The 13,051-nt window shown below is 55.4% G+C and overlaps 1 protein-coding gene across 2 annotated transcripts in view; it reads right to left on the bottom strand.

Annotated features, from left to right (window-relative positions):
- FAM193A (family with sequence similarity 193 member A) overlaps window positions 1–13,051 on the bottom strand; it is a 154,982-nt gene that overhangs the window by 2,813 nt on the left and 139,118 nt on the right. For both annotated transcript variants that reach the window (XM_070067973.1, XM_051836727.2), the window contains exon 20: window positions 7,518–7,599. In XM_070067973.1, the coding sequence (XP_069924074.1) occupies window positions 7,518–7,599 (82 nt within the window). The remainder of the gene's footprint in view (window positions 1–7,517; window positions 7,600–13,051) is intronic.

Raw genomic sequence — 13,051 nt, 5'->3', positions numbered from 1 at the left:
GGGGAGCGAACCAGTGGATGGAAGATCTGTCTGTCTACCCATCTCTCTAACTCTTTCAAATAATTAAATAAATATTTAGAAACCAAACCAAACACCCTGTCAAGTCCAGAGTCGATTATGCTATAAACATTCTGGAAGCTTGCACTCCTGCTTCTGTCTCCTCCTAACGCTGGCAAGCACCTCTCTCCTGTCTCCTTCGTTCTCTTGTGGTCTATCAACTGCACGCCTGCTCACAACCGCAGCAGGGCTCCCCTGGCTGTTCCGGAAGGCCCCGGCCCAGGGTGCCCCCTCTGGCCTCACACACAGAGACTGCGAACATGCAGGACTAGAGTGCAGAGGCCTGGTTGCCCCCCACCCATCACAGCCAGCTCTGGGCAGCTGGTTGTCCTCTCCTGTCCTCCACAGCTCAGATGCACCCCGCAGGAGCCGGGCAGGGCGGCCTGCGAGCTCAAGGAACCACCACCCTCTAGGTATTTTTCCTCACTAAGTTTGTGAGACACTGCCCCGGCGCACTGCTCACTTCCGTGGCTGTGCGAAGCCACACAGTGCCCGGCCCCGCCCCCGGCACGTGTGCAGGGGTGGCCCTGTCAGGTTACGTGGGATGAGCGATCCCGCCTGCAGACCCGCCGGGCTCTCCCCCAAGTGGTGCAGACGGTGCGGACGGCCGCTGGAGGCACACTCGGAGCAGGCGGCGGCTGCCTCACTGGGATTTTGTCCACCGGCCTCTCCTTTCCGTGCCTACCTTTGCTGCTTGAGTTCTATGTTACGTGTACAAATTCAAGATTCTAAAGAAGTGCGACTTATCAATCTTCTTTTATGGCTGTTTCAAGACCTCTTTTCCTACTCTGAGGTTGGAAGGGTATCATTCATCTTTACTTTCTTCCACATTAAAAGTCTGCTTTCAGGGCCGGCGCTGAGATGGAACAGGTTAAGCTGCTACCTGCAGTGCTGGCATCCCATATGGGCACCGTTTTTTTTTTTTTTTTTTTTTTAAAAGATTTGTTTATTAGGGCCAGCGCTGTGGCACAATGGGTTAAGGCCCTGGCCTGAAGCGCCAGCATCTCGTAAGGGTGCCGGTTCTAGTCCCAGCTGCTTCTCTTCCAATCAAGCTCTCTGCTGTGGCCTGGGAAGATGGCCCAAGTCCACCCACCTCCGTGGGAGACCCAGAGGAGGCTCCTGGCTCTGGATCCGCGCAGTTCCGGCCGTTGTGGCCATCTGGGGAGTGAACCAGGGGATGGAAGACCTCTCTCTCTCGCTACCTCTCTGTAACTCTTTCAAATAAATAAAATAAATCTTTTAAAAGAATTTATTTATTTGAAAGGCAGTTACAGCGAGGCAGAGCAGAGAGAGAGGTCTTCCATCTCCTGGTTCACTCCCCAGATGGCCACAACGGCCAGAGCTGTGCTGACCTGAAGTCAGGAGCTTCTTCCGGGTCTCCCACGTGGTGCAGGAGCCCAAGGACTTGGGCCATTTTCAGCAGCTTTCCCAGGCCACAGCAGAGCACTGGGTCAGAGGTGGAGCAGCCGATCCAGCTCTCTGCTTGGCCCGGGAAAGCAGCAGAGGATGGCCCAAGTCCTTGGGCCCTGCACCACGTGGGAGACCCGGAAGAAGCTCCTGGCTCCTAACCTTAGCCTGTGGCCATTTGAACCAGCAGATGGAAGACCTCTCTCTCTCTTTCCCTCCTGGTCTCATGTTCTCTCTCTGGGAAGACTTTTGAAATAAATACATTTTTTTTTTTTTGACAGGCAGAGTGGACAGTGAGAGAGAGACAGAGAGAAAGGTCTTCCTTTGCCGTTGGTTCACCCTCCAATGGCCGCCGCTGCAGCCGGCGCACCGCGCTGATCCGATGGCAGGAGCCAGGAGCCAGGTGCTTTTCCTGGTCTCCCATGGGGTGCAGGGCCCAAGCACCTGGGCCATCCTCCACTGCACTCCCTGGCCATAGCAGAGAGCTGGCCTGGAAGAGGGGCAACCGGGACAGAATCCGGCGCCCCAACCGGGACTAGAACCCGGTGTGCCGGCGCCGCAAGGTGGAGGATTAGCCTATTGAGCCACGGCGCCGGCCTGAAATAAATACATTTTTATTAACAAAGTTTGCTTTCAACATCTAAAATTTTTTTAAAATATTTATTTATTTATTTGAAAGGCAGAGTTAGAGAGAGAGGACAGACTGAGAGATCTCCCATCAGCTGGTTCAGTCCCCAAACAGCCACAATGCCTGGGCTATGCCAGGCCGAAGCCAGGAGCTTCTTCCGGGTCTCCCACGTGGGTGCAGGGGCCCGCTTGGGCCCCTTCTGTTGCTTTTCCCAAGCATATTAGCAGGGAGCTGGGTCAGGAAGTGGAGGAGCTGGGACTCAAACCAGTGCCCTACGGGGTGCCCGCACTGCGGGGGCAGCCTCACCTGCTGTGGCACAGCGCCGGCCAACATCTAAAGTCTCCACGGGAAGACGACGGAGCACAGCGGGAGGCGGGCATCTGACGGAGCACAGCGGGAGGCGGGCATCTGACCGAGCCCTGCCCGCTGTGCGCACACTCTGCATCCACCTCACCCAGCTCAACTCGGTGCTGGCCTGCCACTCCGGCGTCACATTGACTGAGACCTGCTCAGTCCTCAGCAGGGGCTAAGACGACAGCCCCTTGTTCTTCCAGGAGGGTCTCAGATGCCCCCCTTCTGGTGCAAGAAGGTGATCACACCAACGTACATCAAGAATCGCTGTCCGCAGAGGCACGCTCCCCCTAGTCGAGCCCTGGGACACTGCGCTGCCCGGCTCCCGCGCCCCTCACACGCGAGGCCTTCTCCAGTCCTAGCGTGCTGGCTTCTGCGGAGCGCCTCCCGTGTCCACAGTGCGAGCGCCGCTCTCGCCCGACCACACACGCCAGTTCTCACACGCCCGCCGCAGGGAGGCCTACGTGCAGCAGCTCGCAGGGCTGGGGACGAGCCCACCCGTCCGGGACCCGTCAGACTCAGGGCACGAGCACGAGGCCTCCCGCGCTTCCCGCCTGGGCCTGGCCTGGGCACACGGTTCCTCTGCTGTCCTCACGGGTGAACTCCCCATCGGTGAGCCTCACGGCTCACGGGCTGTCCCTCGGACTTGGGTGCTGTCCACCTCTGTGCACGCAGACGTGCCGCGTGGCTGGCGCGACCAGGCGCTTTCCTTTTGCTTGCTCGGAAGCTGATATAATTGGCTGTTTGGTAACACGACCTCCTTTTGGTTGACATTCATTTCTGAGCTGCCGCACGGCCAGCCAGCCAGCTGCCCCCACCCCCGCCAGGCTTTAGGAGCCCCGTGTGGACAGCTCCCAGCTGCTCCTGCGGACAATGCTGGGAAGTGCAACCGCTCCACGGAGTGACCGACGGCGGGCTTGGGCTTCAGCTCTCGCGCCCGGCTCCCACGGAAGCCCCCTCGTCTGTGCGACCTCTGTCAGACGTCCCCGTGGGCTGCAGACGGTGTGCTGTGTCTGAGCCCCGCTTTCTAACCGCCGGCAGAGAAACACGAGTAAGTTGCTATACAGTTTTCTACTTGCTGTGCAAACGACTGGATCGTGTACAATCGGAGTGGACGTCCCCTTCCCACTGCTGTGCGGGCAGTCCGGGGGCGCCTGGTCCTGCTCAGCCCCACCTTCCCACGCCGCGGCGTGGCTGCGCCTCCTCCTCTGGGGAGGCCGCCTGGCGCCCACGCGCCGCTCCTTGCCGACCGCAGCAGCCGCTCCGACTTCCTGCATCTGTCACAACGATCCAACGCTCTTCTTGACTACATCAACGGAGGAAGTCACCCAAGTGGGTTTTCCAACATCACACACCCTTCGCGTCGCTGGCCACTTTGCTGGGGGACGCAGCTTTGTGAAACACACTCGTGGGTTTAGCACAAGAATATTTCAAGACTTTTGTATCTCATACCCACGAGTGAGGAAAACTTGTAATTTTTCTTTTTTCTGTGTTTTGGGTCAGACTTTGCATCAAAACTGCACTTGTCTCACGAGATCAAGCAGGAGTCTCCGCTTCCAGTTCCAGCCGTCCGTGACTGGTGACCCGCTCAGAGCTGGAGGACGTCGCTCTCCTGTCCAGCAGTCGCGGTAGTGGCCAGGCTTTCTATCTGCCCCATGGCTTAATTCTGTGTCTTATTTCAGGTTTGAAAGTCTTACTTTAACCTCTATGACATCTGTAGTTATTTCTTACTTTGCTCACATATTTACAAAATTAGATTGTATTGTAGGATTTTACACATGGGGGGGCCGGTGCCGTGGCGCAGCGGGTAAAGCCTGAAGCGCCGGCATCCCACACGGGCGCTGGTTGGAGTCCCGGCTGTTCCTCTTCCAATCCAGCTCTCTGCTGTAGCCTGGGAAAGCAGTGGAAGATGGCCCAAGTCCTTGGGCCCCTGCACCTGCGTGGGAGACCCGGAAGAAGCTCCTAGCTCCTGGCTTTGGATCGGCCCAGTGGATGGAAGACCTCTCTGTCTGTCTCTGCAGAGAGAACTTTGCACACACACAACACACACACACACACACACACACACACACAGAATACAGTCTAACGCACGCAGCCATCACTCCACTCTGACAGTTACCAAAAGCAGGATCGTCCTGTTTCTACCTAACGGCGTGTCCTGGCTGGTTTACGGCTCACCTAAAAGCTAATTTTGGCACTTCAGGCTTTGTTACCAAGAGCTCCCAAAAGCAGACGGTTTTTCATATGTGACGTTTAAATTCCGTGTAGTTTGTAGTTCTATTTTTAAATGTCCACTTCTTTTTTTTAGTTAATTACTTGAGAGGCAGAAACTGGTTTCTTCCTTAAACTGTAAGTTATTTAACTCACATGTTTAGATTCCCAAATGTTTAGGGATAAAAAAGTACTTACTGTAAATCCTTAATTAAAATACCATTCTAACTACTTTGTCTGGCATCAGTGCAAGTTTTATCTGAGGTATCTGCTAGTCTCCTTTATTTATTTATTTATTTATTTATTTATTTTTTATTTTTTGACAGGCAGAGTGGACAGTGAGAGAGAGAGACAGAGAGAAAGGTTTTCCTTTTTGCTGTTGGTTCACCCTCCAATGGCTGCCGTGGCTGGCACACCGTGCTGATCCGAAGGCAGGAGCCAAGTACTTCTCCTGGTCTCCCATGGGGTGCAGGGCCCAAGCACTTGGGCCATCCTCCACTGCACTCCCTGGCCACAGCAGAGAGCTGGCCTGGAAGAGGGGCAATCGGGACAGAATCCGGCGCCCCGACCGGGACTAGAACCCGGTGTGCCAGCGCCGCAGGTGGAGGATTAGCCTAGTGAGCCACGGCGCTGGCCTGCTAGTCTCCTTTATTTCCAGGTTCTTGGAAGCAGAATATACATATGACCATATGGAGGGTGAGCAGGTACTCACCTACTGTCCATCACGGCAACTGATCTAAGTGTGCGTGGGCTTATGATTTTAAATTTCTATTTATCCTACTTTTTTCTACACGTTTTTCTCTTTCTAGATGTTCCACTATTTTCCCCATATCTTGAGTATAAAAATCAGGTCAAATGGGGCCGGTGCTGTGGTGCAGTGGGTAAGGCTGCCGCCTGCAGTGCCGGCATCCCATATGGGCGCTGCTTCAGGTCCCAGCTGCTCCACTTGCGATCCAGCTCTCTGCTGTGGCCTGGGAAAGCAGTGGAAGATGCCCAAGCGCTTCGGCCCCTGCACCCACATGGGAGACCTGGAAGAAGCTCCTGGCTCCTGGCTTTGGATCAGCACAGCTCCAGCCGTTGTGCCCAATAGGGGAGTGAACCAGAGGATGGAAGACTTCTCTCTCAGCCTCCTCTGTGTGTAACTCCTTCAAATAAATAAACAAATAAATAATTTTTTAAAAAAATCAGGTCAATTTTGATGTTTATTACAATGTGGGAGTCCGACAAGCCTTTCTTGGGAAAAGCCCTCCAAAGTTCTGTCTATAGCCAACAAGTGCCCCTCCTCCATCCCTGTCCTGAACCCAGCCTCAAGGCACACTCACTCCTCCCGGGTCACAGCTTCCCCTGAACTGCCCCCACCCAGGCCTAGTCTGTTCCTTTAGGGTTGGAGGAGGTGCCTTTGTGGATCAAACATGCCCTAAGGAGCAGAGACTGGGTGTGGGAGGGTCCCTCTGGAGATGTGCTTCTGGTGTGCCAACTCTGTTCCACAGCCTGGTAAAGCTGTCTTCACGCAAGGGGCAGTGGGCGCGGTGCTCCTTAGGATGCCCCAGTCTACACTAGGTGTGAGTCCTGGGGACTCTGCTCCGGGCTCAACGTCCTGCCAGTGCATCCTGGTGCCAGGGCTCTGGCTCCTGCCACCCACGTGGGAGACCTGGGTGGAGTTTCAGGGTCCCAGCTTCAGCCTGGCCCAGCTCTGCTGTGGGCATCTGGGAAGTGAACCAGTGGGTTCAAGCTCTCTCTATTTCTCTGCCTTTCAAGTAGATTAAAAATAAACATTAAAGAAAAAATAATGTGTACCTCTAGGTTCTTTTAGATTCTACACAAACATACATTGAGAGAATAATGAAAATTTCGTTTATCCTTCTTGGTTCTTTTCACGCCTCTACAAACAGAAGCTGTAATAACGGACAGCCTTTCAATGGTCCACCTAAATGCGACATTGACTCAGGCGCTGACCATGCACCTCCGCCTTTCATCACGCTCCAGATGAGCCCCTCCCGTCCTGCTTTACTGAGCTTTATTACGACTGGATAAGCACCTTTAGCAAGTGCTTTTCTCCGCCTGCTGAAAACCTAAGCGAGACACACATCGTCCAGGAACATCTGGGTTCCGCAGCGGCTCAGAGGAGAGTCAGTGACCCTGCTCTGCACCTGCTTCTTCTGTGTGATGCGTGAAACCAGGAGGTTAAAGTGCTTCTAAGGAAAACTAGGAACTGGGAAATCTATCTGGGTTGGGGCCAGTGATGTGGAGCGGCGGGTTGGGCTGCTGCTGCAATGCTGGCGCATCGTGCGGGAGAGGCCGCTCTGCTTCCAATCCAGCTCCCTGCTAATGCACCTGCGAGAGCAGCACAGGGTGGCCCAAGTGCCTGCCATCCACGCTGAGGCCGGGATGGAGTTCTGGCTCCTGGCTCATCCAGGCTACTGCGGGGTTCCGGGGCGTAAATCAGCGGATGGAAGCACTTGCGCTCCCTCGCGTGCGCTGTCTCTCACACACACATGCGCGCGCGCACACACACCCTGCTTCTTCTCTGATCACTCTACCTCTCAAATAAATAAATCTTACATTTTTTTGTTGCCAGAATTCATGTAATAGAACATTATTATTATAGTACCAAAAAAGTCTGCCTACTAGGAAAACTGGGCAAATCTCTAACATGTGGCTTCTGTCCTTGGAAGTACACCAAACCCGCCTATTCAAACAGCCCACATCAGGGTCCTCTGGAAGGAATGACTCCCCCCACGTGGATTCTAAGCCCCTGCTGGTGCTGCCGGCCCCCGGATCCTTCTAGAACGCTACTCGGCAGCCAGCTGCCTTCCTCCAGGACAACTGCAAGAGCACTGGGCCTCCACGCCGCCCCCATTACCTTTTGAAATACTCCACTTCCCTCTCCGTCTCGTCCATGTCCACACTGTCCAGGTCGATGTCTTTAGGCAGAAACACATCATCTGCAAAATCAAAGAAAAGAGGCAGGTCAAATGATAAACTCAGAGCACAAGAAATCATTCCAACAGCTTCGTGACTTGCTAACAAAGGTTTCTAAAATGAGGGCGGATCTCTCGGGTGCCACTCAGATCCACGCTGGAAATCGTGTGACTCACATGTCCGCTGTGCAAGGCGACCGCAGCACCAGGCCCCCTTAGGTGGTCCCCTTGTTGGAACCCAGATTCCCCCCGGGAGTGGTCGTGGTGCCCTTTAGAAGAGCAGGCCCAGGGCGGGGACAGTGCTGTCCCTGGACGTGCCCTCGGCAGCACGAGGAGCCAGACACCAGGCCTGCAGGAAGGCGGCTCTCCCAGGCATCGCCTCTCACAGCACAACCAGAGCCTGAGCCAACTTTTCAGGCTGCATTTCAGGTGGCAGTTAAACAGCCTCTTGACAACAGGCGGGAGAGCAGGGACAACCTGATCCGTTCGTTCTCGGCAAGTCTCAGGACGTCCGTCTCTCTCCGGCGCTCTGCCTCCGGGGGTGCATCAGGAGCACCATCCCCGGGCTCCGTGCGAGTGTCCAGGAGGCCCCATCAGCACACACCTGCCTGGGACGAGGGCAGAGACCACCACACTTCCACTCCCAGGTGCTGGACAGGGCGCTGTCTTAGACCCTCCCCATCGCTGGGTCCCTCCCACGGCGGGGCAGACGGCATCAGCGCTGAAACGGCTCCCGGGGACTTGCGTGGCTGCAGCTCCGCAAGTGCCCAGAGCTGCCACGCCTCCATCTTCCTCCCTGCACAGGAACACCCGTGGGTGCCTCTCCCCCGAAGCCTCCACCTCCACCTGGAATTCCTCCCCAAGCTCCCATCTATCAAGCCACACCCTCCTGGCATCACTGTCAGGCCTCTCACTGTTTCCTCCTGTGCACCAGGGCCGCCGAGGTAGGGCCCAGAAACGGTGCTCCTGCCTGCCTTCCTCCCACACGCCCTGTCGCGTGCTGGCACTCTTCCTCAACAGCAGGCGGCGCACTCTTCCCCACCTGTCTGCTTGGGTGCTGACCTGGACTACACTCCCACTGCCTGCTGCCCAGCTCCCCAGCTCCCCAGCTCTAGCTTTTTTAAACATTTTACTTTTTAAAGATTGTTTTATTTATTTGAAAGGCAGAGTGACACACACACACACACACACACACACACACACACACACACACAGAAGGAGAGACAGAGATGGCTGCAATGGCCGGGGCTGGACCAGGCCAAAGTCAGAGCCCAGAGCGTCCTTGGGGTCACCCATGTACTTGGGCCATCCTCTGCTGCCTTCCCAGGCACGCTGGCAGGGAGCTAATCTGAAGCTGAGCAGCTGGGATTTGAACTGGCTCCCATACCAGATGCTGGCGCCGCAGTGCTGCCCCTCGGGTCTAGGCCTAACGGGGCTCCCCGTGGCGCCTGCTTCCACTCACAGGTGCGCTCCGCAGAGCAGCGTGCTCCGGCCCAGCTCCCGCAGCGGCTGCGGCCCTCCCGGAAGCTCTCCCTGCCCTCTCCTCCGTGTGCCCCTTCTGGCCACTGTGCCCTGAGGCGGGGCCGTGACAGGGCAGGCACGAGAAGGGCCTGTACCAGGCTCCAAGAACACAAAGGTGTTCCCCATTACCCGCCCAGGCACCAGGCGTTTGCAGGCAGACTCTGGACTGTGCCACTCCACAGCACGTCAGACGCCACAAGCCGTCCTCCTGCCCCCGCTCTGTGACGGCCTCGGCCAGCTCAGCTGCACCCACAGGCACAGAGCTCATCTGAGGTCAGGGTCGCCATGGGGAGCCCAGGCTGGGTGCGTCCTGTCATCTTGTGGGGGAAGAGCAACAAAACCTGGGAACCTCGGACGAGGTTCAAAGGAAACGCAGCCAGGGGAGGGGGGTCCCCAGGAAGTGCCAGCCAAGGGCAGAGTGGGGTGTCCCCAGGAAGTGCCAGCAGCCTGTGCAGACAGGGGCTGCTGCAGGGCAGACCTCTGTATCTCAACTTTTAAGGCTCGAGCAGCAGAAAGCAAGGTGGTGGCGCCCCGGCCCCGGATCGAGAGAGCCGCGAGCAAGGACACCGGTCTGCAGCAGCCCCGCAGGCCAGCCGCGGCCAGTTCCCACCCCGTTCCCACGAGGGGCAGCTCCGGCTGCGGCAGGTGCTCGCACAGCACAGCGGTTCCCGATACCCTCCTTCTGATCAGAACTCATCGCCAAACGGAACCCAGTTCCAGCCACATGCGGGCGTCAGGAGACGATGCTGGACAGCCCGGGACGCCCTGAGGCAACACCTCCAGTTGTGTGACAAAGCAGGGGCAGGAGGGGTGGGATCAGACTGCTGCTGAGGCCGCCCAGAGTGGGGGGGCCCAGGCCGTGTGGGGGGGGAATCCCAGGCCGTGAGAGTGGGGGTGGGAGGACCCCAGGCTGTGAGGAGTGGGCGGGAGACCCCAGGCCATGAGGAGTGGGGGGGATCCCAGGCCGTAAGGAGTGGGGGTGGGAAGACCCCAGGCTATGAGGAGTGGGGGGGACCCCAGGCTGTGAGAGTGGGGGTGCGAGGACCCCAGGCTGTGAGAGTGGGGGTGGGAGGACCCCAGGCTGTGAGGAGTGGGCGGGAGACCCCAGGCCATGAGGAGTGGGGGGGATCCCAGGCCGTAAGGAGTGGGGGTGGGAGGACCCCAGGCTATGAGGAGTGGGGGGGACCCCAGGCTGTGAGGAGTGGGGGTGGGAGGACCCCAGGCTATGAGGAGTGGGGGGGACCCCAGGCTGTGAGGAGTGGGGGTGGGAGGACCCCAGGCTATGAGGAGTGGGGGGTACCCCAGGCCGTGAGGAGTAGGCAGGAGACCCCAGGCCGTGAGGAGTGGGGGTGGGAGGACCCCAGGCTGTGAGGAGTGGGGGTGGGAGGACCCCAGGCCGTGAGGAGTGGGGGTGGGAGGACCCCAGGCCGTGAGGAGTGGGGGTGGGAGGACCCCAGGCTGTGAGGAGTGGGGGTGGGAGCACCCAAGGCTGGAGGGAGGCCCCTGGGGCATTACAAGGCAAAGATCAACTAGGATGAAAACAATTTTTCCCATATAATAGTTTTTTTCCCCCTAAATACAGGAGCAAAGAAAGCAGGTCACATGCCACAGCAGAGAGCTGGCCTGGAAGAGGAGCAGCCGGGACTAGAACTGGCGCCCACATGGGCTGCCGGCGCCGCAGGTGCAGGTTGAACCTACTGCACCATGCGCTGGCCCCAGGACCCCAGTTTTGTTTGTTTTGTCTTTTTTTTTTTTTAAACACAGACACATCACTAACTTAAAACAGAACAAATACATAATACAGGAAAACGACAAGGGGATGGTAATCGCTGAAGAGAGTCACAGACACCATGAGCTCCGGGTGCCGTGCCGGCGTTCCACGTGGGGGTGTCAGTTCAGTCCTGGCCACTCCACTCGGAATCTGGCTCCCTGCTGAGGTGCCTGGGAAGCCAGTGGAGGATGACAAGGACTGGGCCCTGCGCCCACTGAAAGACCAGGATGGAGTTCAGATCCTGGTCACTGCGGCCATCTGGGTAGTAGACCAGTGAAGGGAAGCTTTTTTTCTCTTTGTCACTCCACCTTGCAAATAAATAAATCTTAAAAAAAAAAAAATTATGAGACTACTTTGTAGACATCCACAAACAGAAATATCCCCAGTTCCCACAGAGGGAAGACTGTGATCAACAGGGCACCTCAGAAGAAGGCACCAGGCCCACGGTCGTCCAGGGCTTCTCTCACACCGTGAACACAGGCAGTCCAAGTGCAGTGTGCCCTGGTCCAGGGCTTCTCTCACACCGTGAACACAGGCAGTCCAAGTGCAGTGTGCCCTGGTCCAGGGCTTCTCTCACACCGTGAACACAGGCAGTCCAAGTGCAGTGTGCCCTGGTCCAGGGGCTTCTCTCACACCATTAACACAGACAGTCCAAGTGCAGTGTGCCCTGGTCCAGGGCTTCTCTCACACCGTGAACACAGACAGTCCAAGTGCAGTGTGCCCTGGTCCAGGGGCTTCTCTCACACTGATAACACAGACAGTCCAAGTGCAGTGTGCCCTGGTCCAGAAAATTCAAAGTGTGAAAAAAAAAAAATCTAAAACCCTTTCCAATGTTTTTCTGAATCATGTGTAACACTGACACCCAAAGCTAATACAGACAGTTCCCGAAAAAGGAGAACTATACTCATCTCTCTACGAGCACTGATACAAAAATCTTAACAGGAAATGAGGTCCACACTGGAAGGCTACAATACATCATAGGCATCATTCCAGGAACGAAGCATGGTTCAATGTTGGGAAATGTGTATACACCGTAGATCACCTCAATAGAGGCTGGAAAAACTGTTGGTAAAGTTCATTCCTGATAAACATTCAAGAAGTAGGAATCACTGGATATTTTCTTAAAATAAAATATACAAGACTTCAGCTTTAAAGTCCACATCTAATTTAATGTGGTGACATCAGAGACATTTCTGTCAGGATCAGGAAGGGTGTAGCCAAACGAGAGAAGACAATTAGAGGGGCCAGCCCTGCGGCAGCCCACAGTGAAGCACTGCTCCGGGTCGCGGCTGCTCTGCTTCTGATACAGCTCCCTGCTAATGTGCCTGAAGCAGCGGAAGATGGCGCCCACGGGGGAGACCTGGGTGGCGTCCCCGGCTCCTGGCTTCAGCCTGGCCCAACCCCGCTGTTGTGGCCATTTGGACAGTGGACCAGTGGATCGCTTTCTCTGTCTCTCCCTCTTTCTCTGTCACGTTGCCTTTTAAATAAATAAAATAAATCTTAAAGAAAAAGAAAGCAATTAGAGATGTAAGAACTGGAAAAATAGAAGTAAAACTTTCTCTATTTGCAGATATGCCAGAATACTTGGAAAACTCTGGAGAACCAACAATAAGATTCAAACATAAAACAATTCATTAAAAGATAAAAACTTACACAGAAACCAATAGTTTGCATATACACAAATAACTAGCTAGTGCACCACTATCCAACAGAAATACAATACAAGCTACATAGTTTAAAACTTTCTAGTAGTCACAATAGGTGAAATTAATTTCTACATGTAATCACTACCAAAATTAGATAATTCATTCTTTTCATATTAGGCCTTCAAAATCCAATACATATTGTATACTTACAAACGCCTCCTAACTTGAAATAAGTACATTTTTGGTGCTTAATGGTGACATGAGACCAGCACTGGCCGGTGCAGTGGATGATAATGGTAAAGGAGCTCGCCGACATTGAAGATGCAGTAGGAGACGAGGAGCCACGAAAGGGATTTCTGCAAAGTCTCAAAAGCAGGCTCGAAGGAAAAGCACCGCTTGGTCTTGGCAAGGACGACCAGCGTGCCAGTCAGCTCTCCCTGAGCTGCACACAATGCAGACCCAACGAGGCACCACTGAGCTGCCACTTCTTTTAAAGGAAGCAAGACATCCTGGCACCAACGTCTACATGGAAAGAAGA

The sequence above is a fragment of the Oryctolagus cuniculus genome, chromosome 2, assembly GCF_964237555.1.
Source record: "Oryctolagus cuniculus chromosome 2, mOryCun1.1, whole genome shotgun sequence".
Lineage (NCBI taxonomy): Eukaryota > Metazoa > Chordata > Mammalia > Lagomorpha > Leporidae > Oryctolagus > Oryctolagus cuniculus.
The sequence above is the reverse complement of the archived record's forward strand: the minus strand, read 5'-3'. Positions and strand labels throughout refer to the sequence as shown.